At 34.6% G+C, this 27,122-nt stretch overlaps 1 protein-coding gene across 1 annotated transcript in view; it reads left to right on the forward strand.

The window, feature by feature from the left end:
- CCDC141 (coiled-coil domain containing 141) overlaps positions 1-27,122 on the forward strand; it is a 109,254-nt gene that overhangs the window by 69,389 nt on the left and 12,743 nt on the right. The window contains exons 12-24 of the mRNA XM_049812854.1: positions 746-922; positions 2,465-2,644; positions 3,403-3,528; positions 4,127-4,315; positions 4,650-4,829; positions 5,919-6,068; positions 12,516-12,656; positions 14,687-14,881; positions 16,508-16,691; positions 17,958-18,067; positions 20,697-20,804; positions 21,448-21,531; positions 25,172-26,058. Coding sequence (XP_049668811.1) covers positions 746-922; positions 2,465-2,644; positions 3,403-3,528; positions 4,127-4,315; positions 4,650-4,829; positions 5,919-6,068; positions 12,516-12,656; positions 14,687-14,881; positions 16,508-16,691; positions 17,958-18,067; positions 20,697-20,804; positions 21,448-21,531; positions 25,172-26,058 — 2,711 coding nt within the window. The remainder of the gene's footprint in view (positions 1-745; positions 923-2,464; positions 2,645-3,402; positions 3,529-4,126; positions 4,316-4,649; positions 4,830-5,918; positions 6,069-12,515; positions 12,657-14,686; positions 14,882-16,507; positions 16,692-17,957; positions 18,068-20,696; positions 20,805-21,447; positions 21,532-25,171; positions 26,059-27,122) is intronic.

Raw genomic sequence — 27,122 nt, forward strand, 5'->3', positions numbered from 1 at the left:
TGTGTATGTACTCTGACTCTTAAATTTACTGATTTTGCTTCATATAATTTTAAAAATATTTCATATAATATGTTGATATAGATATTTATCATATTATAATATGTTCATATAGATATATATATAAAAAACTGTCTTGCACTACTTCCACTGAAGTGCTAATTTGTCTGAACGGTTTAAAAACTAAATATAAACCAGCTCTAGCTGAAATCATAATCAATTCAATACCAACATAATTTTGGTAGCTGTGTTAATGATGACCAGGGCAGTTAATTTTCATTTTTATGTAATGCTTGTTTCAAGATTCTACAACACTGTTGTTCTTTTCTATTTAGAAAGAAATTGAGGACAGAATAGAACCTATCAGATAAAATTAGCCATCGGATTTATTTGAATATAAACTGCCAAAAAATTAGATTGTATCTACTTCTGATTATTGCTAACTTCAGTTACTTCATAGTAAGCAGATCTGTGAAAATCATTGCATTGATACACTGGTATATAATATCCATGTATTGATATGTGACAAATTGCTACCACCTGTCTGCTTACCATCTACTGGTTTACAGGTTATTTAAAACTTTTGTATTGTTTGGCATTTGTATAGATTTTAGGGAGGATGATAGATCTGAAAACCTGGAGAAGATTCAGTGGCTGCTATTTAATTTTATCACATCTGTACACCTTCTGATTATAGCAGCTCAATTTTTGATTTGGTTTTTGATGCTTATTTTATGTCTTTCTGTAGGTGAATGATGATATTCAAAATCTGAAGGAATTCTATAAATCAGAACCACTACAAACAAACAGGGAGGCTGAAAATAAAGGTGCAATGGAGTCATCTAATACTGAGTGGCAAAAGGCTATAAAGAAGATTTTTTCCACCCAAAATATGGGTTGCAATTTTCTTAATTTAGTAAATATGGTGAGTATAATCTGATAAACTAAACTACTGAATATTTGATGTTTGCCTGTGATGAGGTCTAATCCTAGTTCTGTGACTGATGGATTGTGATTTCTCCAGTACCTAGTTTTAAAGAGACTAATGCTGCTATATACTTTTAAAATATGAAAGCATTATTTGAGTTCTAATGGTATTATAAGTAATATAAAAATTTTGTGATTAAGAACGACAGAGCCCTTAATAAATGATCCGGTACATGCCAGAGCCCTTAATAAATGATCCGGTACATGCATACAAATATAATACATGCACATATCTGTTTTGTTCCTGTTGGAAAGCAGCATATATGCAAGTACAGTATTAAGTTTATTTTACTTCCACTAAGAGGCAGTCTTTACTAATTGAGTGTATAAAGTTCTTCTAAAGAAATGGGTGCTAGAACTACTTCCTTACAGATAATCTTTCCTGGTGTCTTTACATTATGTCTTGGGTTCAGCTGTACTGCCTAGGCATCCCTATCTAATTTTCCAGCATCCCTTCATGAGATGATCATTTGAGATGTGCAATCATTCCCTAAGCCCTAAGCCACTCTTCCTAAAGTGATCCCAATTAATGTAGACAGCCTGGATACCCAGCTGTTCTTTCTGTTTTTATAGGACAGATTAGGGAGCAGTTACATTAAGGTGAGAAGGGCGAGTTGGCGTTGATAACATACAGCAACATGCAAGATGAGCTGGAAAAACCTATTTAAGGAGGGAAAGTGCTCAGGCAGTTAATATGGGCAAAAATGCTGTCACAGCTGGATGCAGCCACAGATAAGATAGTCAGTGTAAAGGCAAGCTGAATATGTGCAAATATGAGGTTGCACTGCAGTCGCTTAGTCTTAACATATCTTTAGATGTTATCTCTCTAAAGACCTAGAAGTGTGTTGCCACCATGTTTTCTGCAACTCTGTTCCCATGATATTCTTAGGTTGTAGCTTTTAAGTATCTGGAAGATACAGATCATACAAGTAATTTATGAACACAACTTTTCTTAAAAGAAAAATTCTGAAATCGGGAAAGCAGAAACAGCATTACCTGGTTTTCTGGTATTTCTGATATGGGCTTTATTAAAAAGAGGAAAAACCAAGTGTTCAAATGCTAAACACTTTATGCCTCCCATGCTTTTGTGCTGCTTTAGTTATCAGCACAAAAAAGTGGTCTTTTCTTCATCACTTCACTTTCTATTTGCTATTCCCCAAAAGGCTGTTTTGGGTAGTTCCATCTATTCAGAAATTACTTTATTTTGTATGAGTGTTCAACAGCCATCAGATGACAATAATTTGGTCATTACTGACCTGTTCTAGGTTTTAAACTTGAGTGTTAGCCATGTCCTCAGTGCAAAAATTCTGTGGATCTATGCTTATTTCTAAGAAAACAGTGTATTTGAAGACACCTAGAGTAACAGAAATTTTCAAAGAAGTTATTTTTTTATTAAGCTTTGTTGATACTTTAATATTATGAGGTTTTGTTTGTATTTTATAAAAACATATGTAGAAAAAATTGTCTGTTTATTTGCCAGGTAAATAAGAGTTTAATATTAAAAGTAGAAAAATCTGTACGAGTAACAGAAGATATAATTGTTAATCTGAGTAAAGAAAAGAAAGAGCTGACCGATCTTTGGGCAATCTGGAATTTTAAAATTGCTCAAGTAAAACCCATCAAGCAACAGTGCCGGATTTTTGAAGAGCAACTAAAAATAGTAAGTAAAATAGCTAGGAAGAAAGCAACTTTGGCAAACATTTCTAGATTGTTATTAGTTTGTTCGTGACTCTCATCAACTATCATAGGTATCATTTAAGGAAGAGAGATGATCAGTAAGATACTTCTCCATAGTCTATTCTGCTATTCAGACAGCCATCAAGAAACATTATTTTTTTTGATATTTTTTGCCCTTATTCAAACACATACAAGTCCAAGTCCCCACTTCAAATTTTGTTTTAATGAAGTCCATATACTATACTGGCAGTGATTTAGTTTTTTTATTTGTTGTTGGTTTGGTTGTTTTTTTAAAGCACTATTTTGTTGTCACTTAATAGTTACTAAACTAAACTTTGTCCTAATAGTTACTAAACTCAAATCCAATAATGTTCATAAGGAAAGAGGACTGAAACCTCCTTGGCACAGGGACAGTGTGCAGTGTTCCTTAAAAGCAGCGCTAGCTAGGTTAGTAGCAGAACTAGAGGTTTGCTGGCTAGTGCAATTTATCACTAAACCATGACATCTGTTATCACTGTGTGTATGGGTCCTCTGATCTCAGTGTCTAAATTGTTTTTGCACATTAAAGATTTCCTATCACACTTGTCAGTCAGAGAGTTTGAGACAGAGGTTTTACTGACAACATTTGGATGACTGGTTTGGGAATGTTCCTGTTACAACTTTAGGTTTGAGTTTAAATATATATATTTCTTTTTTAATTTACTACAGATAGGAACACTGAACTGTTTGATTATCTTTTAGACTACCCATGGATTAGAGATTCTTCAAGAGGCACTCCAGCTTGCTGCAACAGTTGACCTTGGAAGTGACCTTTCTATTGTTTTGGACCTACAAAAAAAGCTTAACGAAATGAAACCACAGTGTCAGGTGAGAAACCAAGCTGGTGAAGTGCATGGTGGATCAAAAGCTCTGTTTGGTACAGTAAAGATTCACATTCACATTGATGCCAGACAGAGCGTCTGGGGCCAGAGTGTTTTATGTTTTACAATACTTTTCTGGAAGAAAGGGTTTGTGTGTGTTTATAAGGTAAGGGAGAAGGCATTTTACCTTCAGTGTCCAGAGAATGTCTTGTGCAATGTTAGTTGCATAATAAAGTGACATACAAGCACTTGGGGTGGTGGAAGTACAAGGAGAATATCAGCTTCATGCTTTTGAGTTAGAGGTGATTAGAGGCTGAGGTATGGCACACTGAGCTTCCTACCTCCTCTGAATACTGTCTCTGAGTTTTAGCAATTCAGTCTGCCACTCCCCTCTCTTTGACTTGTTTTGATCCAAGGCTGCTTCTGGGTGATAGCTGAGATTCATGCCTAGCTAAAAGTAAAATATGTGGAGAGTGTTTTAAAGAGCATGGCATTGATTTTTTCCCCCAAGGCAATTTATCATTGTTAGGTTGTTATTTCATCAAATGTAGGGAAAACTTGCAAATATGTTTGTGTAATTTGAGTAACTTCTGCTTTTTTGCTAGCAACTGAATGCTGAGCTTGAGTACCTGATAAAACTATTAGAACTGCCAAGCCAGAAAGGATTTCCTGTGAAAGAGAATTCTGAGAGAATAAGTGAGCTTGTTCATTTCCATCAAACAGTAAAGGACACAATGACAGAATATGATGAGATTTTCAGCAAGACAGTCAAATTCCATCACATTAAAAAAAAAGTGAGTATAATCTTTTAAAATATACCTTCTTCCTGTTGCGGTTAAACTCTTTTTGGTTTTGGTGCCTGTCATCTTTCTTTTTTTTCCCCAGACAAACAGCATTAACCTGCCTGGTGATCAGAATTAAAATTTTGGATTTAAAGCTGCAAAAAATTTGGAGAATTTAAAATTCAGATCTGAACTGAAATTTGATTACTTAAACCCACGTCAACATAGTTTAGGGTAACACATCATGGTTAAGGAAGGAATTGTAAGCTTCCTTTCACATTATTTTAAACACACACTGATTTTTTTTTTTTTTTTTTTTTTTTTTTTTTTTAATAATATACTCTAGCTGGAATGTCTATCAAAATCAGGAGAACTGGATATTCCTGAAATATGTGAGGACCCTGAAAATGTACACCATGCTAAAGCCTACTTTGTGAATGCTCAGGAGAAACATGCACATATCAGACAGCTATATAAACTGCTTATTACCCTGGGAGTGGATATCTTGTCTGCAGTGCAGCAACCTGTGAGTAGAATCAGAATGATTTGTGAAATCAAGGATAAATATGAAAGACGACTATTGGAGCTAACTGACTTTTAGATATATAAAAATTTATTAATACTCTGAGAAAAATAAATCCAGAGCTTTAAGATCCTTTTAAAAGAAAGCAAAACATAAAATGTGAAACAGCTGATAATTTTTAGATTTCTACTTTTAGAGTTTACAGATATGCAGCCATTAAATTAAAGGAAACATTTGGGAATGATGGAACATATTCTTCAGTAGTTACTCACATTACAAATTGTTTTTGTCAAGAGAAAAGAAAAAATATTTTTTTTAAAATCTTATTTTAATTTTTTAATGCTTTGTGAATAGATTTTTACTCTGGAGATCATTGAAATAGATCTGAAATAGGGAAGAAATTAATCTTAAAATATCATCACTTGGGAAAAAAAAAAGCATGACTTTCTTTTCTCTAGTATTCTTTGTGCAGTTCAAGGCCCTGTTAGTGATTTTCTTGAATGCCACATCTATGTATTAGAGTCCTGCTACTTTGCAAAGGTTCGTTTGCATATTTATTCTCATTTAAAGAAGGATAACAAAAGGAAAAAAGGAAATATAATAACAGTATTACCTTATTAGTGGATTCAAGAGTGATTTGCATGGCAAAATGGATATAATTTTAGAAAGGACTTACTTAGTCAGGGCAGAATTGTCATGGCCCTGTATTCATTTACTAGGGAGAAAGCAAGACATTCACTTATGACCTGCCTAGATTATCCAAATTGCCAGTTTGCTCTTCAGACTCCATAAATCAACTGACAGCAGAAAGAAGCCAATCTCCAGGAGGTAAAGGACTAGAGTAGGCCAATTCTTCTTTGCTCAGAGAAGACACCATGTGTGAGTTGGGACTTTGACCCCAAACTACTCCTCAGACTACTAGTGATTGAAACTGCTACGTATTTGTTCTTGTTACAGTGGAGGTTTAATAGTTTAGTCTAGCTCATTATGACTAGTTATGCATGTTCTGCCTCAAAATGATTTTCATTTTAGATGGGTTAAATCAATACATTTCCTGAGTTTCATAAGTTTCTTTGTCTATTCCCTGTTTAGAATTGCTTGAATTTTTCTGCAAAGAATCTGAAGCAAGAACTTGCTAGATTTGAGTGTGATAGCATTAACTGGAGCTCCAAAGCCGATAAGTATGAGGAAGAACTGTCACAGCATTTCCAACACTACACTGCTCAAGAGGAGATAAATGAGGTAAATGAGATAAATCCCAACACATCAAATGACTGTTTAAAAGGCTATTGTGTTCTGTAATGCGTTACTGTTCATCATTCCCCTAGATGTTTCATATATATACAGAAAAAGTTGATTTTCATCTTAACAGCAGCCTTGGATCCACGCAGCAGCAATAATAATCTATGGTCCCTACCTCTGCAGTTCAGGATTATATCAAGTTGTTGGGCTGGCAATAAAAGTACTTTCACTGTACCAAGAATACTGGAAATAGAGCAGCTATATTTTCTTTGGTTTTCAGCTCTGTCAGCTTCATCTGAAATACATGAGTCTCCAGATTTCTTTCTTATGAAGTTTCAAACAAAAGTAGAATTTACATATATTGCAGCTGTAAGGCTATTAGAAAACTTTTAGTCATTTAATGAAATGTTCAGAATAAGTTAGTACTTATCATTTTTTTTCAGAAACCCAAGATATGATACTTAAAAACCTGCTAGAAGAAAAGGAAATGTTATTTGGCACAAGATATTAGAATTTAGTATTATGGAACTAAGGTTATGAAAAATTACTTAGTTAATATGATTATTAATTTAGCATCTTAATAGGCCAAATACAAATCCACTCACAACTTAGCAGGTTGAATTAGATAGATGTCTCAGCAAAAACTAATATAGGAAAAACATTCCATAGAATTAATTTTCTCAGAGTTATCCATTAAAATAAGAGGGTGATGGTCTCTACACTTGATGTTTTGTAGATTACACTTCTGTGCATCCATGAAGCACAGAAACTGGATTCTTACCTGGAAGGATTTCACACTAATATTCCCATGGTGTGAAGCATAAGTAGCAGAAGCAAAGGACACTGCAAGTTATGTTTTCTTATTTTATCTCTCGCTAAGTAAATCCACACCCGAATAAAGAAAAACTTTATTTTCTCAAAATCACCAAAGTAGAGGTGATTTGAGATTTCTGTCCCAACTATTTTTAATGAGAAAATTATTGTTTGGATTTGCTTTTCTTTTACAAAATATTTTTGTGTGTTTGTGAGAAGTATCCATTTTCACAGAAAGGTATTTTGAAATTAGAAGAACATGTGCATCAAAAAAAAGGGGGGTTTCTGAATTTGGGTTACAGTTCTAGTCCCTTGTCAGTTACAAGCTGAGTGTGTTTCACGCTCTGATCTGTGCGTCGGTCTCCTGTGATGCAACTTCTGGGCCAATGGTAGGAGGCAATAGGAACAGCAGGTGATACAGGAGAAGCACTCTGGCAGAGGGAACCCTGCTGTAGAACAGAATGAAAGCACGAATTATCTAAACAAGAAGTCCCATTATGCTTTGCAGTGGCATGGCAGAATCAGAATATTTGAGGTCTGAACTAAAGTGTTTTAGGTTTTTATTGAAAACCCCTCAAATTTTCTGAAGAAAAGGAAATGTTCACTGAGCAGCTGTATGTAAGCCTGGCTATATTGAGAGACACACTGTGATATTAAATGAATCTCTTGTTTCTGTCCTTTGATTCTGGGATTATACAATGAGGGCGGGAGAACGTGACTCCTTTCTAAGAAGAAGTATTTTTCTATTTTTATTGCTTGTTAGACTCCCAGTGAGAGCAGGAAGTAGAGGAAAAAAGCAATCTTCTGTCTCAAATTTAAATGAAAAGTGTATCAGTGACACCTATTACTCACCACAGGCCCTATATTGCAAAATGTTGCAAAATGTAACATTTTTAGCTTCTCAGAGTCAATGGACACCCTCTGTAAAATAATTACATAACATATTTACAATTACAGTGTTAATTATTGATTTTATTTTATTTTTTTTTTTTTTTTTTTAAGTTGGGAAAGCTGTGTTGGCTGGTTAAGTTAAAACATGTCATCCCCAAACCTAATTGAATCTTGAATGTAAACTAACTGAAATACACTAATTTGTCATGTGGATACCTTTTTCTTTAGATTCCTTTTCTATTAGAGGTTAGCATAGAAGGTATTTCCTAAACAAATACTTCTCTAATGTACCTGTATATGCATTAATCCACTGCCATTTTTATTCTTTTTCATGAAATATTTATAACTAATTCTGTTTTGGGATCAAGAAACCAGACACTGAGTTACTTCAAGAATGTCAGTTATGGGTATTCACTTCAGTATTTTAAATTCTGTTAATTTTAACATCAGAAATTAGTCTGAGTATTGCTAGTATCTAGCAGACCTGTCTGAAATAACAATTTCTTTACCATCTACTATGTCTATCAAATAAATATTTCATGTGCTAACTGCAAGCAGCAGCTGTTCATAGCTGTCACATAGTAAACAGCCAACCAGATAATTTAGTTGTGATTTACCAGTGTACAGAGCAAACTTTAAAGTTGTCTGAAAATATTTGGAATTCTGCTGTAAATACTTAAATTAATTTACATTTAATGTGGTGAATTTAAGTGGGTAAATAAAGCATGTGAGCAAGGGCTTTGGTGATTAGGACTCACTGGTATTTAAAAATAGCGTACTTGGACTTGGCTAGCTCCCTGTATTTGTAGCATATTAGTGCTTCTTTAAGAAGCAAGGAAACAAATACTTAAATTTATAGCCAAGGATACATAGCATGAGTTTTGAAACAGTCTTGGAGGACAGAAGAGTAAAGTGCATGCCTTTTGTGTGCTTTCTCTAGTTTAAAGAGAATTTGCAAAGGCCAAAAACCATGTTTATGCCCTCCACATCTTTGAAAGGTATAAGGAAAGCTCATATGACCTTTGAGATTTGCCAGTTTGGGCTTCCTGCTTCACTAACTAGCTTGGGTAGCAGCCTCCAAAGCTGCAACTCCACTGCATTACACTGCAATCGTCTGCAATAGAGCTGAGTCAAGCCTTAGGTAACTGTAGCTTAACACTACACTGAATCTGTTCATGGGGTTATAAGTGACACAGTTATTTACAGAAGATAACTTTTGCAATGAAAAAGCCTTTCCTTTATGTGGTCGCTTTAGAAATAACATTTATGCATGTGTGCACAAAACTTGCAACAGAAGGGTAACAGAACCTGAAGTAGGTTCTCAGGTCTCCCCAGTCATCTCGCTTCTTTCTTCTTCATCATGTCATTATTTATACACTTATGGAAAGGTATGAGTGAAAGTGTGGATTTTAACCATAGAAGGCAATGAGCTATCTCTGTTCACAAATCTGTAGGAACTGATACTAATTAGCACATTTCTCACCTTGTAATTTATTTTGATTGTGGTCCCAGAATTAAAGTAATCGTTAATGACTTGAAACAGCACCTTTTTTTTCTTCCCACTTACTGGCTGGCTGTTCTTTAATCTTTGCAACTTTGAAAATCTATTTTCATCAACCTGCTTTCACGGCCTGTTTTGATTATTAGTGCTACTAAAAGTTTTATGTATGAATAAAAAGGGAGAGCTAAGTGGCTAACAACACTGAAGTACATCCTAGAGTGGCTCACACAGGAATCAAAGCATTTACTGGAACTGTACTGTTAAAAAAAACATGTTTAAAGCAGCTTTATAACTTGGTTTTTCCATTTATTTTGAAGTTGTGTGATAAATCACAGCAATTGGCACCTAACCCCCTCTCCTCCACTACCATTCTCCACCCATGACAGGCCAACTATAGTTAGGAACAGCTGCCTGATTAATGACTATGACACAATGGACAAGTTACAAAGTTCCATTAAACTTGCGGGCTGAAGTCACTGAAGTGTATTAGGGTGTCTAGTTCCTTTAGTATTTCTATTTAATTTTGCAGAAAATAGTGGAAGACTGAGATATGTTTAGATTTCTAAAAATTGGCAGCCATATATTGTCCTTTGTAGAATTGCTGATGGTAACAGAAATTGTGTACATGCACTCTGAGGGGGTGATGTACAAGTCTGAGCTGAATCTGGTTTTTCCACTGAGGCTAAAAGAGAAGAGTGACAGCAGCTGCAGACCTTTGACACATGAGCCATCATATCTGAAACAAGGTGATCTAGTTTCACATACTGCTATGAGGAGAGCCTCTGGCCTTATAAATGATCACTAGCGTATGTATGTGCATAAGCCAGTGAAATAAACTAAAATAAGCTCTTGCTCATCTCTTCTTTTCTTCAAAATTAAACCAGCAAATAAGGCTTTTGTGTTCTGAATACAAAATATTGTTCTGCAGAGGTCGTTTTATTAACAGAGGGCTTTTAGATAGATCTTATGATTCTGTGTACTTAGGTGGGATAAAAAGCTTAAACTAATTGGAGATCACAGTGCCGGTGATAGAAATCCCTTCCTTTCCATTATACTGAGTGAACACCATGTGTCTATTCACTGCTGAAATAATGTGGCAACATCCCACTAGATGAAATGAAAATGAAATATATATCTCTTGGTGGATTAATATTAGTATGTAATAATAATAATAATGATTGATTGCTAGCTGTTCCAATAACAGTAGCTGCAAAATGAGCATTCATTATTCCCTGGATTCTTTGACGAGGAGGGGGAGGGGGGGCAGAGGGAAGTCTGTAGGACTTTTTAATATAAAAAAAGCCTTAAATATGTTAATCAAATGTGAAATTGCATATGTGACCTGAAATTGTTAACACTAATAAAGTAAGTTAAGTTCTTTTCCTTTGTGTGTCTGGAGGAACTGACACTAAAGCATTAGAACTGCTGCATTTCTTCTATATTAGTTCCTTTAGATAAATATAATTTTACATAGTTTATTCTACATTCTCCTAAAAGCAAAAGATTGTCAATCCAAAGAATGTGAAATTCTCAAAAAAAAAAATTCCATCATTTTTACATTCTTCCATTTAAAATTTTATGAATTAATTATAAATAATTTGAAAATGTGATCATGGAATTGCAATGCAATTAAAATAGTACCTTTTATAAGGTATCAGAAGCATATTTTGAGCAGGTTTTTTACTTGTCTTTTTCTTGTGTCTATTGCTTAAAGGCATTCAAAAGTAACTGTAATATCTAAAGCGATTTTTTTCAGTTGTAAATAAAATTGAAAATTACATAGCTTTCAGAAAAAAAAAATTGAAAAATATTTTATACTTAAAACTCATAGTCCTTTAAAGATAATTTGTCTGGGTATGTTTGATATGTTTATTTATATAACATTGCAAATGCAAAGAACGACATACGGTTTATTAAGGGCATGCTTGTAAGAGGACATTAAAGCAAACAGGTAGGGCATTGGGAAAAAAAAAAAAGATAAAGAATATAACAACCTTGTATTATAACTAGTTCCCATGGTAAATAAACACTTTTGAAAAAATTATGTTGATTATATACGACTCTTCTTTTTGATGTGTATTAAACTCATTCTGGTAAATTGACAATGCATCTTATCCATATGTAAATGTAAATGAAAGTGTAGCTTCCTAGAGCTTCATCAGTGTCATTCCTATCATTCTGAATTTCTAAAATATTTTGTAGATTAAAGAAAATGTAGCTACATTCCATCTAAGTAAGAAAAGTTTTACAGCAAATTTAATAAAACTAAATTTAATAGTAGTTGTCTCAGCTGATATAAGCCCACCTGAAAAGTCTTGAAAGGCATGGAGGCTTCATAATCAGGGATACTAGTTCACCTTAGTTTATGTTATTATAAGAATAATTTTCCCTCATGTTGAGCTTGCTGCACCAAGTCAGTGCTAACTGGTAATAATATTCTCAGACGGTACTGAAACGATCTAGCTGTAGTTAGGCGAGGCGTTCTTTGGTTATCTGTTAGGCAGAATCTCTGCTACTATACTCATAGAATAGTTATTTGAAAGGCAGGTGCCCATGTAGTCTACATCTTGATCCTGCAAAGAGCTGGATTCATCTTTGTATGCTGTGAATAATTGTACTAAGATGTTTGGACTAGCACAGTGTATAAAATTAAGCCCCTGTGTAACTTCCTTTTAGAAGCAGGGCTTCTGAAAAAGGGGCGGGGGGTGGGGGTGGGAACCCCAACAAAAAACCAACCTAACATAAACTAAATGTTGTATTGTGGGAGAAAAGTACCATGAATAAACAAAAATCTGCTTGCCCACACCCAGTAAAACTATGTTTTTCTGGAAACTAAGCATGGGTATACATTTATATGTCTACCATTTATACTAAGTGGACTAGAGTATGTGAAGGACATCTAGTTAAAATCAATGACAGCTCTCGGATAGGATTTTTTTCGTAGATTGTTTGAGCAAGGATCTCACCCTTTGCCCCAATACTTTTTTTGTCCCAGCCATTCTGGAAACAATACTCAGCATTCAGAATGCAAAAATGTTGATTTAGCAAGACTATTAGTTTCTACTACTGGAAAGAAATTCTGAGGAAATAAGGATGTTTTATGAGATGGCATAGTATTAATACACTTCTGTATTAAATTTTCAGTGTTCCGATAGTGGTCTGTTAAACAGCTCTTGAAAAAAATCTAAATTGAAGTGTGGTGGTTTGTTTTTTTAGTAACAAATATGCTTATTCTGTTTCAGCTCAGAGAATCATTTAAGGATCTCAAAAAGAAATTCAACAATTTGAAGTTTAACTATATGAAGAAAACTGAAAAAGCTCGAAATTTGAAAGTACTTAAAATACAGATTCAGCAAGTTGATACATATGCAGAGAAAATACAGGTACTATTAGAAATTTTAGTCTTAGTGAAGACTTCACTGGTTGAATTGATGTGACCTGTGCCAAGCAGATCAGAGGAGATGCAAAATGTATTGTGAGCTTCCTTGTTATTCAGATTTATATCCTTCCCTGTCCCAGTTACTGACAGACATTTTTCACTGTTCTGTTCCTTTTATTCTTTCATTTGCTTCAGTGAAATGATCTTATCTCAATTCCTGAGTTCTCTGTGTTCACTCTTTTTAACCTCCATTATTTTTCTATTTAATCTTTTATTTTTCTTGCCTCTGTTCCTTCACATTGTGTGTGACCTAGTCTTCCCTCTCCTTAAAAAAAAACCAAAACAAAACAAATACGCCATTAAAATCAACAAATCAACAATAAAAGCCACGTATATTCCCTCCTGCATCCAGCTTCTTTCTTGTCTTTCTCATTTCATCACGTAGGTCTTCAGAACCTATTTCTGCATCCGTTGCCTGGAGTTGATCATGCTCATTTGCACCTTAGAACCCTCCTAGTCTCACTCATTCTTTGCAGTCACCAGAAACTCTTCTTCCAAAGCCTCTGATGACATTTTTGGTTGCCAGTCAGAACTAGCACTTTTTGGTTTGATTGCCCTGCCAGTCTCTTCCTTCACACCTTTTTTACTTGAAATTTTCAGTGGCTTCTATGATTCTATTTTTGCTATTTCTTTTGACTATTCCTTTTACCCCCCCCCCCCCCCTTTTTTTTTTCCTTTCAATGCAAATTCAAGTCACAGAATCATTGAGGTTGGAAGGAACCTCTGGAGATCATCTAGTTGAAATTCCTTCCTCAGAGCAGGGTCAGCTACAGAAGGTAGCTCTGTGTCATGTCCAGTTAGGTTTTGAATATTGCCAGGGATGGAGACTCCACAATCTCTGCGGTCAAGCTGTGTTCCACACTCAGATTAAAAAAAAAGTGGGTTTTTTTTCTGCTCAAACAGAATTTTCTGTATTTCAGTTTGGGCCCATTGCCTCCTGTCTTTTCACCAGACACCACTGAGATGAGTCTGGCTCTGTTTTCTTTGCTCCCTCCCATCATGTTTGTATACATGTTGATAAGATCCACCTTGAGTCTTATCTTCTCCAGGCTAAAAAATCCCAGCTCGCTCTGCCCTTGTATAACACATGCTCAGTCACTCAATCATCTCTGTGACCCCTTGCCAGACTCACTCCAATACGCCTGGGTATTTCTTGTATTGGGGAGCCTGAAGTGGGCACAGGACTCCAGATGCCTCACTAGTGCTACATAGAAGGGAATAATCACCTCCTTTGACCTGCTGGCAACACTCCTCCTACCAATGTATAATTCTTACAAGTGTATATGTGGACAGTTCATTAAATACTTCCCTATTTTAAACCAATCTCTTCTTTTTCAAACAAAAATCAAGGACCTGCCTTTCTGCATCACTTGTAAAACAGCTAACACAATGGAGTCTTGATGAACTATCAAAACTAGTGTTCCCAGGATATAAAATATATAAATGTATATATATGTATATCATCTTATCCTAAAACTTACATATACCAGACATCATAAAGTTCTAGTACGAATACTTGTTCACCTTGGTCTTTGGGATTATGCTAGATTGTCACTGATGCTGCTTACATCAATTCTTAAGCAATATGTTAATATTCTAGGACATAAATAACTGTGATGCTTAAATTGACTTGTATTGAGTCAAAAACTCCAAAGGCTTAGTAGTATTTTTCCCTTTGCAGATTCAATGAAAGTTATTTTGCTCAAGTTCCCATGTTTCATTACGACAGATGTTTATTTTTAAGCTGAAAAATGTAACTCAGTTCCACCATCAATAAATTTAATTTACATTGATTTTAATCAGCCTTGTAGAGGCCTGCCAGTTTCCTTTGATTTTTGACAAAGCAACTTGTAATTTTTAAAACACAGGACAAGAAGTAGGTTTGTGTGGTTTTTCCCATGTACTTTACTTTTTATCTCTAAAAATAGAAACATTTTTGTTGTGGTATTTAACATTGCTACATCTTTTAAACAGATTCTTAACAAGAAGATGGATAATTTAGAGAAGAAAGTCATTGGCTCTGTAGCAAATGAACCTAGTGCTAAAGTTAGAGTCCTCTTGGGGTCAATCAGTGACTTACAGAAACAGCTGAATGACTTTTGCAGAGTTGTGGAGGATTACAAGCAAAATCTGTATCTCGTGGAGCATCTGCAACAGATGATGGAAGAGGTACTAGTAAACCTGAGATCCCCCACTGTGCCTGTAATAATGATGCAGGAATGGGATAGATAAAAGTGCTTGTAACTACTTCAGGCAAAATCTGTGGCTTCCCAAAGTAGTAGATTGGTAAAAATCTGTATTTTCTTCTATTTTTTCTTTATAACTTTGTGGAGAAAGGGGGGGGGGGGGGGGGGGGGGGGGGGACCCATGTAATGTGACTATATTCTTGCACTACTATTGCATATGATGGGGGTCTCCGCCTCCATATGACATTCATAGTGATTCAGCATATCTTTGATCATACTTATGAGCTCATTTTCTCTAAGCATATTCTGAGGCAACACCGAAAGCACCACAAGGTCCTCTTTGATAGCTGTCAAACCACAAGAGCCATGTTATCACAATACCTAACTTGTTAGTTGTCAGGAAGAGCTGTCTATGTGGTATGTAATCCTGGAACTGAAATGTAAAATATTCAGTTCCTTAAAAGCAGCATATAATTTTTTTTTAAATAAACTTAATTGTTAAGTATATGTATATTTTTATTCTGAACTGCAGTCTAAGTCTTTTTGGAAACTTCTGTAACTTTAATGTGTCTGAGGACTGCCTCATGCATTGCCTTTTTTAAAAAGAAAACAAATTGTAACAGTATTTTCCCTCTTGCCATATTGTGTTTTACATCTGCTGTGAGGCAAGCACATTCTTGTCATAGTTGTTTATTTTTAGAAATAACACTCTTCATATCTCCAAAGTGATCTTAACGCATGACAAATAAATTCCTTTAATGGTGGATCACAATACTAAAGTTTTGCTTAAAAGATGTTTTCAGTGTCCAGTGATTTGATCAATGTGGCATTTCATAAACCATCAGCAAAGCAATTTGTTATGGTTTGTTGTGTATTTACAGTTTTCAACTCCCTCCTTATTTTGAGGGGAAAAAAATTGTTTCTTTTAGCTAAAAGTTAAGATTGCTTTTTTTTTACTCAGTGTAAAGTATTGCCTTCTACTCAGCAGTTTTCTTTCAGTGAATAGGCAGAGTCTCAAATACTGACTTTAATAGCAGTTAAAAAAGGTGATTATTAGCTGCTTGCTGTAAATGATGCAAAACTGATGATACTGAGTGAACACCAGATTCTATCCTCCTCTGAGTATTGTTAACCAAAAATGTTTGTTAAGCCCATTCTTGTCAGTAGAAAGATTCCTAGCAACTTTAATGGTTGCTGAGACCAAAACCACTGTTTGCAGGTAGACTAAATCTAAACAACCTTGCTGCCTTTACAGAGGTATAACTGTGGCCATGATATGAAGTTTGGAAATTACTTGATATAGAAGGTGGAAAGAGCTCAGAAATAAAACCTCAGAATTCAGAAACATTTGCAGAACCATTAACTAATAACCTCACCATGCTTTTGTAAGATGAGCATGGATCTAGTGTTTAAAGAAATTTTAACAGCTATTAATATTCAAAGCAGCATTGGTAATGAACAAATGTTTTTCAGGTTAAATTAAAATCAGAATATTTAAGACATACTGTATGCCACTGATTCTGAAAAGTCTAAGTATAGACCAGTCTATTCTACAAAATCTTGAACTCCTAATAATAATTCATTATAATGCAGCGTTTTTATCCCTTAGTGTCAATTTTGGTTTGAAGATGTGAGTGCAACAGTCATTAGAGTTGGCAAGTATTCTGCAGAATGCAAAACAAGAGAAGCGATAGAGACTCTCTACAAGCAATTCAACAAGTTTATTGAGCCTACAGTGCCTCAACAAGAAGAAAAAATTCAGCAGATTATAGACCTCGCTAAACGTTTATATGGTGAGGAGCTGTCTGGTAATGCACTGTGGGGAAAAAATACAATAACTTAGGACACAGAAAGCAGATTCCTAGATTTGTTCATTTAAGGAGAAAATCCCTTGAAGATTAAAACACAAATGTTGTTTTAAAGTATTGACTGGAAGAAGTGAAGGATTTCAGAACAAATATTTAAAAAATAAAAAAAAATGAAAGTACTCAACAGTCTGGTAGTTACTTGGTTTTCCATATACAGCCTGAGTTCACCTTGAAATCAAACTGTGAATGTCCTTGTAATATTTATGAGCTTAGAATTAAGACTTCATGGCTTATGCTATCTTATAACAGGCAAGCCTTTGAAGTTAAAGTATATTACATTGATATACCTCAGTGCTAAGTGAATTTTTTACGTTAACACTGTGAAAAACTGGTGGTGTTAGATTGCCAACTTTCTTAAGCATTTTATTAGCAAAAAATACAGATCATTATGTAAATACTGTATTTGCAACTATATTGATTTGGAACATTGTTGACCAAAAAGAATGAAGGTCAACAAACTTCAAGTTTTGCTTTTTTTCTCCCACTTGTAATGTTTATATACTTGTTGAAGTTACTTTATTCAAAGATAAGGTGACCATCTAAATGTGCAAAGGTATTGTGTAGCATATCAATTCAAGTAGTAAATTTGAAAAAATATTCAACAGAGTCAAACTGTGTTTTTAAATTCCTCTAATTTAGTGTTGAAAAGACTATTTAGAGAGCATGGATCACTTTTTTTTTTCCTTCTCTGTCTGTCTTTTTTTAAAAAAAAAACCTTCTCAATATTTCCAACATTCCTATCTGTAGGAAAGGAGCTGACAGAATGGATTCTTGACACCAGCTTATTAGAAACACTGGGAGAAAGAAGCTGCTTTGTGTTTAAGTCATTACATGGGAAAAAGCTTCTTCATCCTGCCTTTGTTTTGTATTTCTTATAACAGGGATCTAAGTGCCTCCTAGCTGTATAATAAGGCAACTAGTTTAGGAGACATTTTACAAGGTCAGCATCCTTTAAAGCAGTATCACTAACCAGATAGAAGTAACTTTGTTTAAGGAGAAGCCTAGCAGAAGATCTGCAGCGACTTTGAGGGCCCATCTCAAGCTAGGAAGAGGTAGGAAAGCACATTGCTGTGAATCACAGAACTCCTTCAGCAAAACAAAACACAGAAAAATGTTTAATTATTGTAGTATATTGGGGTTACAAAGTTGAGGCATTCTGTTCTACTTTCATGGTTGTTTTTACCTTTGTAGGTATTGAAGAAGGAAAGAAGTATGTTGAAAAAGCCGTATTAAAGTACAAAGAAATCATTCATTCTATTGATGAGTTGTGTAGATCTCTGAGAGAACTTAAGGAGATTAAGGTATTTTTTGTTTTGTTTTGTTTTGTTTTTTTTTTTTTAATCTGGAGAATGTATTGCATCTGCATCAATTTATCAGGTTTAGTGTCTGAATCAGTACTTTTAACTGAGGATCATCTATGTAGTATGAAACATTTCTTAATCATTCATTTTTTCATTAACTTAGGTAATGATCGTAATGAATCAATGAAGTGCTACTTGTTTGTGCACTAAATATTCCTCCTAGGTTTCTTTTTCTCAGCTTCTTTCAGAACTGTTACTGCTTTCAAGTAACCTTTGGGGGAAATGTCACAATTTCTTTGAGTATCTAGACAAATACTTTTTTTCACATTTCTTCTTCCCTTGGTACTGTAATATAGGTGTAACTGTAATAAAGGTACCTGCTAGATCTATAAAATAACAAACAACCTGGCTTGGGTCCCTATTGGAAAAATCATCCCAAAAAACAAATCATGTTAGAACCAAAGTAATTTAAATTAGAAAAGCATGGCTTATAATGTAAATATTAAAGAGAACAACATTTAAAGTTTCATATTCTTATAAGCTTCTTTAAGTGTAATTAAGTATAATGTATCAAATGAGGAGGAATTATGGAAGACAGCTGAGAGGGCTAGATTTCTGTAATAAAGACTGCCTACTCCACCCTCCACTCTCAAAGTAATACATCAAAAATCTCCCACATGCAGCAATAGCTGATGGGTTAATTCTTCTGTGAAGCTGGAAGAGTTAAGATGCTTAAATATCCTGCCCTTGTTGATGCTGAATGTTGTATCTACTTTTCTTTGATGGAATTATACTATAAAAACTGATGAACACTCAAATTATTCATTAATACAGTTAAAAGCAGTAAGAGATGCTAAAAATACAAATGAGTTCCAAAAGTTATTAGGCTTTGCATTGCACTGTGACCATAAAGAAACTTCAATATAAATGCCAATTAGGTTTTTCAGAGTTGTCCTCCCCATCCATGTGTTACATAAATGCTATTGTGTGCAGGACAGTAGCCCCAGGTTCTGTCAGAACAGGGCTTGAACCTTTGATTTTTTTTGCTAGCTTAAAATGATATGGATCTTTTCAGGAGAAGTGGAATTTCAAAATAATTGTAATATTTTACTTTGACTAATTTTGCTAATTGTAAAATTATCTTTCTTTAACAGAGTTGTTTGGAGAACACTTTTTTTCACACAGAACCATTCATAAAGTATTTACTGATTACTTTAACCTTTAAGTTAGATAATGCTTTTAAAAAAGTCATTCAAAAGAAAGATTTTTATTTATTTATTTTCATTCATTTTTACAAAAGATGAATTTTCTGCAATAGAGAGTAGTTCTGCAACTTTTTTCAAATGAAAGCTGTTTTTTTAATAATATGTAGTTTTCTGAGATTTTAAAATGAATATTCTTACTAAACATTCCCACAATATCTCAATAGTCAATGACTGTATCTTATGAAGAATAAATAATTCAGAAAATTATCTACACAAGTAGGTGCCATGAGTATGGAATGCAATGATTATGAATTCAGTCTCACTCCCTGTCATTTTTAAAGCATGACAAATTAAGGGGAAATGTATTGTGCAATCTTTCCTGATATTACATTGCTGTTGAATGTCAGAAGAAAACAACTCCTGGATTTTTCAAAATTAAATATTTCTTTTCTTCAGAAAAAAATAGATTGAACAGATCACACAGAATTTTTCACTTGTTTAATGCTAGAATGGAAAATTAATAGTGCAGCACTTTCTAATAAGAACTTACCTAAGACTGTAACTTTTGGCTGGACAGCTGAAGATGTGAAATACACAAAACTTTAACTGTCAAACTTTTGGTTTTCCTTACATTGTGCCACTGTGATGTTCTTTGAAATCTGTAGATATTTTCCAGGAAAATTTTAAAGGATTCATGATGTCTTCATAAAATAAAGTATGGTTGTCAAGATTTCTGTTATGTAAGTACTTTGTAACCAGTTGTGCAGTGTTGAGGCTTAAGCTAGAAACAAATATTAGCCAAAAAGAATGGTAAAGTAGCTGATTGAAAGTACAGTTAACTATATTCAGAGTGGTTATGGGCTGTCCAGATGGCAAGTTGAAGGAGGGAGGAAAATAAGAACAAATGCAAATTCTGTCTGGTTATGTTTTATGCTTAGAACACATTCTCCCCTTCCCACCTTTTAGACAAAGTTGAACACACAAATGTTTCTTTCCTCCCTAGAACTGTTTTCCTGAAATCCTGACTTTTTTTCTGGATTTGTTGTTTATCCTCTTTTTTTCCTAATAGTGTCACTTTCTTAATCCTTTATTTTCCCTTACTTATGCTGGGTACAAATTGGTTAATATTCCTCAGATTCTTGACCACCCATTTGATTTCTTCAGTCTTTGGTGTCCTATAATTTCCTTGCCTCAGAAAAGATCCCCTCAGCTTTGAAAAATGTCTTTCCTTGTCCAGGAATGAATGAATCAGATTTTACTACATATTTTTGCCATAAGCAATTTACATCTGTACTGATGACAAGTTTTAAATAAGATTTCACTTTTTTTCCCTACTCTGTTGTACAGAGCATAAGTCAGCGTGTAGGTAAAAATTGCTACCTTCTATTGTGTATAAGTTTACTTCTTTTCTTTTCACATGGCAGAAAGATGAGTTTTCTGAAGACTTGGTTACTGTTCAAAAAGAAGACAGAAATGGTCAAGAAGCGTATGAGGCTGATATGAAAGACAAACCAGAGGAACAAAAGCAGCAGGTTAGTTAGATTTTTTTTTTAATTTTTATTTTTTTTTTAAACTAGAACTCTGTTTCTCTAAAAGGCTTTATGTATTGTTGGAAAATTTCTTGCTTTTCAGTCTTGATGCTTCCCTTAAGATGGATGTTATCAGTGTAGTCTTGGTCATTTCTCTTTCAAATTTTTTTTAGTTACCTCTTTGCCTTCTATCCAATCCACATATTATTCCAGATGAATTTTATTTTTTTATCCATCTTTCTACTTGCCTATGTATTTCTTCTTATTTTCTAAAATAATATTATTTTCATAATCTTTTACAAATTTCCCTTTGGGCCTATTGCCACAATATTCTTAATGCAGACATCCTCTTTGTGACCATTCCTCTTTCCTCAAGGGAGAACACATTCTGCTCTCTCCTTTGTAATAAGACTTAAGGGACTATAGGAAGTAATAGAGAAGACTCCTGTTAGTATTTCCCAGAGCCCTAATATTCATATAACCTCTAGAGACAAGATATGAAAGTATTTGATTTATAGTAACATGCTATAAGAGAAGCCTCATAGCTCAGAATTTGAACAAAGTAACAGTGGAAATTATGATTCTTTGTTGAATCATTAAGGTCTTCATCAGGAAAAAAAGTGTGTTTTAAACATTTTTCTTTCAGATGGCATCAGGTGAACGGCTTATAAATTCAGAAAACATTACAGAGAAGAGAAACAATGCTTTGTCTCCTACCAACACTAAACAGGTATCTGCTGTTCATGTTGATTAAAATATTTTTTTAAATCAAATTGACAGGAATTTTTGTATACTCTCAAAGGAATTTTATTCCTCAGTTCATTGCTTCTCAAAAGTGACGGATATTGTTATAACTTCATGGGCTTTGATTGTCTTGTCATTTACAGTATTAGAAAAATCCAATGCAAAAGAAGCACAGAATCACTTCAGTTTTGCCACAGTGTGAATAACAGGAAAGCAGTCATAGCAAAAACATGATGGAACACAACTACAGATGTCAGCAGTTCAGTATGACATCACGTCACAGATACCCTGCTGTACTGTTGTTACAACATATGTCAAATAAGTAACAGAACTCACCATCAAATAATTGTCTTCACCCTCACCTCAAAACACTGATGTTACATTTCAGTTGCCAAAATTCTGTGCAACAGAGAGCATAAATAAGTTCCAAACTATGGATTGCATGTTGAGGACAATGCACAAAAGGAAATTAGATAGTGAAAAACTGGATATGCATTTAGAGTGATAAAAATCCTAGCAGAGAAGCATGTTTTATTCATGGATATACAGTAAATGAATATGAAAGGTTCCAAACTGTCAATGAATAAATGTAGTCTTAGAAATACAGGCAATACAAAAGCAGACCTACATTTTATGAGATTAGCTTAAAGAACATTTTGAAGCCTTAGGATCCTGGATGTAAATGTAAATAATTTATTATGTGAAGTATTGTGGTAAATTGGAGTGGGTGGTAATATATTTCAGTCTTTAGAAAGGTAGGATACATTGGTAATTGATGTAGAGCTCTAAAATTTCCAATTTGCAAGCTGATAACATAGACCAATACTGTAAGACATTTAAACTGCAATGTTTTGTAGAAATTCAACTAATATTAACATTCCCTTCAGTTCAATACAGAAAGTCCTATAATCTGATGATAAGCCAAAATTAAGCCTAATTAATTTTGTTACCTCCTTTCCAACTCAATGGGAGTTTCAAGATTGACTTGGAGCCCAGATTTCACTCAAAATTTTGTGACTGTTCCAAAGAGCCACCCTCAGGAGAATCACCTCACCCAGAAGATATCCATAGCCCTATTTCCTATTTTGCTAGGCCACAGCTTTGTCAGTCCTCGTCGGACTGTGCCTCAGCTGCCGGGGGAGAAGTCAAGGGTATGCGAAACAGCAAATATCAGATGTGAAGTATGGCAACTATGATGCCTCCACCCTTTTCATCACTCCATACTTCACTTGAAGTAGTGGATTCTTCTTACTAGAGCTTTTCTGTCTTCCATTTCCATCCTTTCCAAGGAAAGACCTGGCCCATCCCCAGCCCCTTGTCTGGTGGGCCAACAATCTCTAATCTTGTCTATACTTCTGCAAGCTAGTTTTGCAGTATTAATTTGCTTCATTAATAAATCTCACCCTCTAAAAAGTGGCCTAGACCTTCTCATGGCACATTAATCCTCATGCTTCTTTGATCCCAAGTGGCACACCAGGGTTGAAAGTCCTCACGTTGCCAAAGCCTGTCTGGCAGCTTGCTCACTCACTGCCCACCTGTCATTCTTTTCCCCAGCATTTTCCCCAGGGTCATTTTCCAGCAATGTCTGAAATAACTCAGTTCAGTTCTGTGATATCCAGATGAGGTGACCATGAAACTGACAACACATCCCTGCACTAAGATCCTAGATTAGTCACTGGAAGATTCCTACATTGTCGTGGCCTTCTTGTAGTTACCCAAATGTATGCCACTGTGTGTACATGTGGGTAGACTCCTCAGTAAACAGAATAAATCTGGACCATTGATTTCATTCAGACAGTAGAGACTAGCTATTCAGAAATTTTGACCAATTTTTTTTAAAATATACCTGCTCAGAATTTAACATTCTAAAGAATTTCTCAACTTCTTAATATTTCATCAGATTTGGTTTATTAAACTTGTTAGTCCAAGTCAGACCAAACCAGCCAGAATTTGCTGCTGAAGTGCCTATTAAAGCTTCATTTAAGAAAGGCTTGCAAATTTGGTCAGGCTTAAAACTAAGAACAATGCTGATAAGGTTAAAAGAGCTGGGTGACAGTCAAATTTGTAAACCCTAGAAAAATATATTGTATGAGTGTATTGGAATTGGGCCCTAAAAATAACAATTTCTTAGGAATAGTTTACAATTAGTTAAAAACCCAATAAAAAAAAAAGAATATGTGCAGAAGGAAGAAGTAACTCAGTATCTATTGTTTTCTGAGTAATTGGAAAGAGGAAAAATTGTCACATTTCACCAAATTTGAAAGCAATTTATAATTTATCATGTTTATATCCATGGTATATTCATACTGAAAGACACTTTGGGGGTCAGAGATCATCAGAGGATGCTTGTGAAAAACATATTTAATACCCAAATTTCAACTTCCTCTTACAACTTAATTGAATTATTTAGTAAAATAAATGCAGCAAAATCCCAACTTTCTTCCCGTCACTCATTCATGGATCTGGCATGAATCACATGGCTTTGAAATAACGAATATATTAATTGGAAAAACATCTATATTAAAATGACCACATATACAAGACCACGGCACATATGAGGTTCTATAACTTCTTTTTACTTTTATTTTGTTAATTGTGTGCACTGATTATTAGACTATATTTAGAGCTATAGCAAAAACAAAGCCGAAAAGAATATGCCGCTGCACTTTTGTACGGGATACTGCCAAAGAGATCTGGTGTGGAAAGCAATGATACCCAGTGTATCGCCCAAATGATTTGAGTGAACAGTTTATAGATGGTAGAAACATGCTTAGTAGATTAGATATTTTTTGTATAGAACTCAAGAATGAGAGAATAGCATGAGAACATTATGAACACCTTTGTTGAGAGCCCTGAAACAAATGAAATAGGCCTGAATATGTGATTACACATTTCTATAAAAATCAAGAGGCAGAGAAGTAATTAATAAATCAGATACTGTCTTTGGTGCTTTGCAATTAAAATTAATGCACTTGTGCCACATTCGATTTTTTTTGGAAACATGATGAGAGGGATTTTTTTTTTTATTCTGGATCCAACATAATATAAAAATAATGTTAACATTGATTTCTGTTTGAACAAGGTCTTGAAACAGCTGGCAAAAAATGAGCGAAATATAAAATGCTTGGAAAATATCTTAAAGATGTTGGTTTAATTCTGTAATTCTTGAACATGACTGGTGACTCTCAAAGAATCAAAGTCCAGTAACTTGGCTGTTAATATATTTTTATTGCTATGTAACTGTTTCCCATTTAGAGGTAATTAGGCCACCCCCTCCTCCACCTTCTCCTTGCAAATGCTCTTATACACAGCACCTACAGGAAATCCACAGGTTGTCCTTTGTTTATAGGAAGAGGTTGTTATAAATGTTCATATATAATTATAATAACGACTGCTAGAATCTATCCAAACAGTTTGAAATTCCAGTTAGCTGCTGCAAAAATTTCTGATGAATTACCCTTTTCCGTGTATTTTCTCCTGCTTCTTAGAATACCTGAAGCTTAATTAGAAGAAATATTTCAAATATTGTTTCTAGCTTCTGCGTGAAAAGGGGATGCATAGAATGATAACTCATTCTCTCTGTCTGTCTTTTTCTTTCCTTCTCTTCTTTCCCATCCTAATTTAAGGAGAGGAATAAATTGGCTGATATTCCACTTATCTGTCCAGCTGGTGAGGATCTTGTTTCACAGGATACAGAGCTGTCATCTTCAGCCAAAGAAGATAGTTTACAGACTGAATTCCTGGCAGAAGAAATACCCTCTGGAGATGAATATGAGTGTATATCACCTGATGATATCTCTTTGCCACCGCTTTCTGAGACACCAGAATCCAACCTCTTACATTCTGAAACAGAGCTAGAAGAGCAGTGCTATTGTAGCTCTCATAGTCTGCATGTCAGTTCCTATAACTTGCAAATGCAGAAAACCACTAGTATTAAAAAAGCGATGGAAGCGTCTGATCTCTTAACAAATTCTGCTTATGCTGATGCTACAAATAATAGAATGGAAAGCCCATCAGATCAGTCTGAGAAGTTTTGTATCTCTTCAACAGATTCTGGTCCAAAAGTCAGAGAAGTATCTCCTTTGACTAGTAGCTTACAAGGAATATCTGAAGCTAGCACTGCTTCCTGCACGATAAATGCCAAACCGCTATATAGCATGATGAGTGAAGTGTGCAAAACACATTTGCAACACCTTGAACTTCATAAAAGCATGGCAGAAGCACAAGAACAATTGCATGACTTGAATAACTGTACTAAAACCCAGGACAGGTTGCATGCTTTGCCTGATGCATTCTCAGGTTTCGTGTTTCAATCAGACGCCACCAGAAGCTGTCAAAGGCAGATGGTCACTCGAGAAGAGATTAAAAGTTCATCAGAAAAGAACAGCATGGCCAGCCTAACTGGACAGGTGCCTAACTTCTCCCAGCTTCTGTCTAACAAAACCGTCATGGAAGGTTCTCCGGTAACTTTGGAAGTAGAAGTAACGGGATTCCCAGAGCCTACACTGACATGGTGGGTAGCTTATAATGAGAAGTAGTAAATATACCTATTAGCAAGACACCTTGAACCACTTATAACCAAATTAATTAATTTATAGACTAGAATAAATGGCTTGTATCCTTTCTACTCCACACTTCTGCATGATTCCTACCTTCAAAATTCCTTTTGACAATTGACCTACTTGAAATAATCTCTCTGTACTTAATTTTATGAATAATGAGAGCATCAAACTACCGCAAACACATCCAATGTTTTTTAAGCAAATATATCATGTGTTTTTTGTATTCTGGAATATGACATTCCACTTGTTCAATAATTTCTTAAAACAAATGCGCACTCTAGATTTACCCTAAGTAAATTCACCTGCATTTTCTCAGGATCTTGACACTATATATGAATGGACACATACACATGCATGCGTGCTAAAATATTTATATAGTGACTACATATACCTACACACACACATTTATATATGTGTGAGTCAGCTGTCGAAAACTGAAGAAAAGCTGCAGGTTAAAAAAACCCCAAACTTTAGTGTCTACACTAAGAGAACCAGTTTTATATTATATATTTGTGTGCATTCTCTATCTCTTTCTCAATTTCTGTATGTCTAATTAGATTGCTTTATACTGCATTTGTGTGAAATACAGATGATGTTTATATTACATCTTTTAAGATGACTTTTTAGAAATTCCCTGCCAAAGGGAATAGGGACTGAAAGAGGGGCAGGATTTCAAGATTTTGGTATCCTCTATGTGTTGGCATATTTTCCTAACATTTTACCTCATTTGCCATTTCTCCACTGATTCACAATGGAAGCCTTTCTTTTAATGTGTTAAAATTAGATATGCCTCTTACTGGAAACATTTTGATGTTAAGGTTATTATTACACATGTAAAGAATTAGGAAAACTATAAGCTTTTAGTAAGCTAAATTTTCTTTTATGGCACTGAGAAAAATACTGGACACTGCAACCTTGGTGCTATATACTGTGTTGGTATTAATAAAATTACTTTGTTTTAAATCCTGGTATTCTACACTTTGAGAAATATTGTTGGTGAAACAAGAAGAACCTT

The sequence above is a fragment of the Accipiter gentilis genome, chromosome 1 (genome assembly GCF_929443795.1).
Source record: "Accipiter gentilis chromosome 1, bAccGen1.1, whole genome shotgun sequence".
In the NCBI taxonomy this organism is placed as follows: Eukaryota; Metazoa; Chordata; class Aves; order Accipitriformes; family Accipitridae; genus Astur; species Astur gentilis.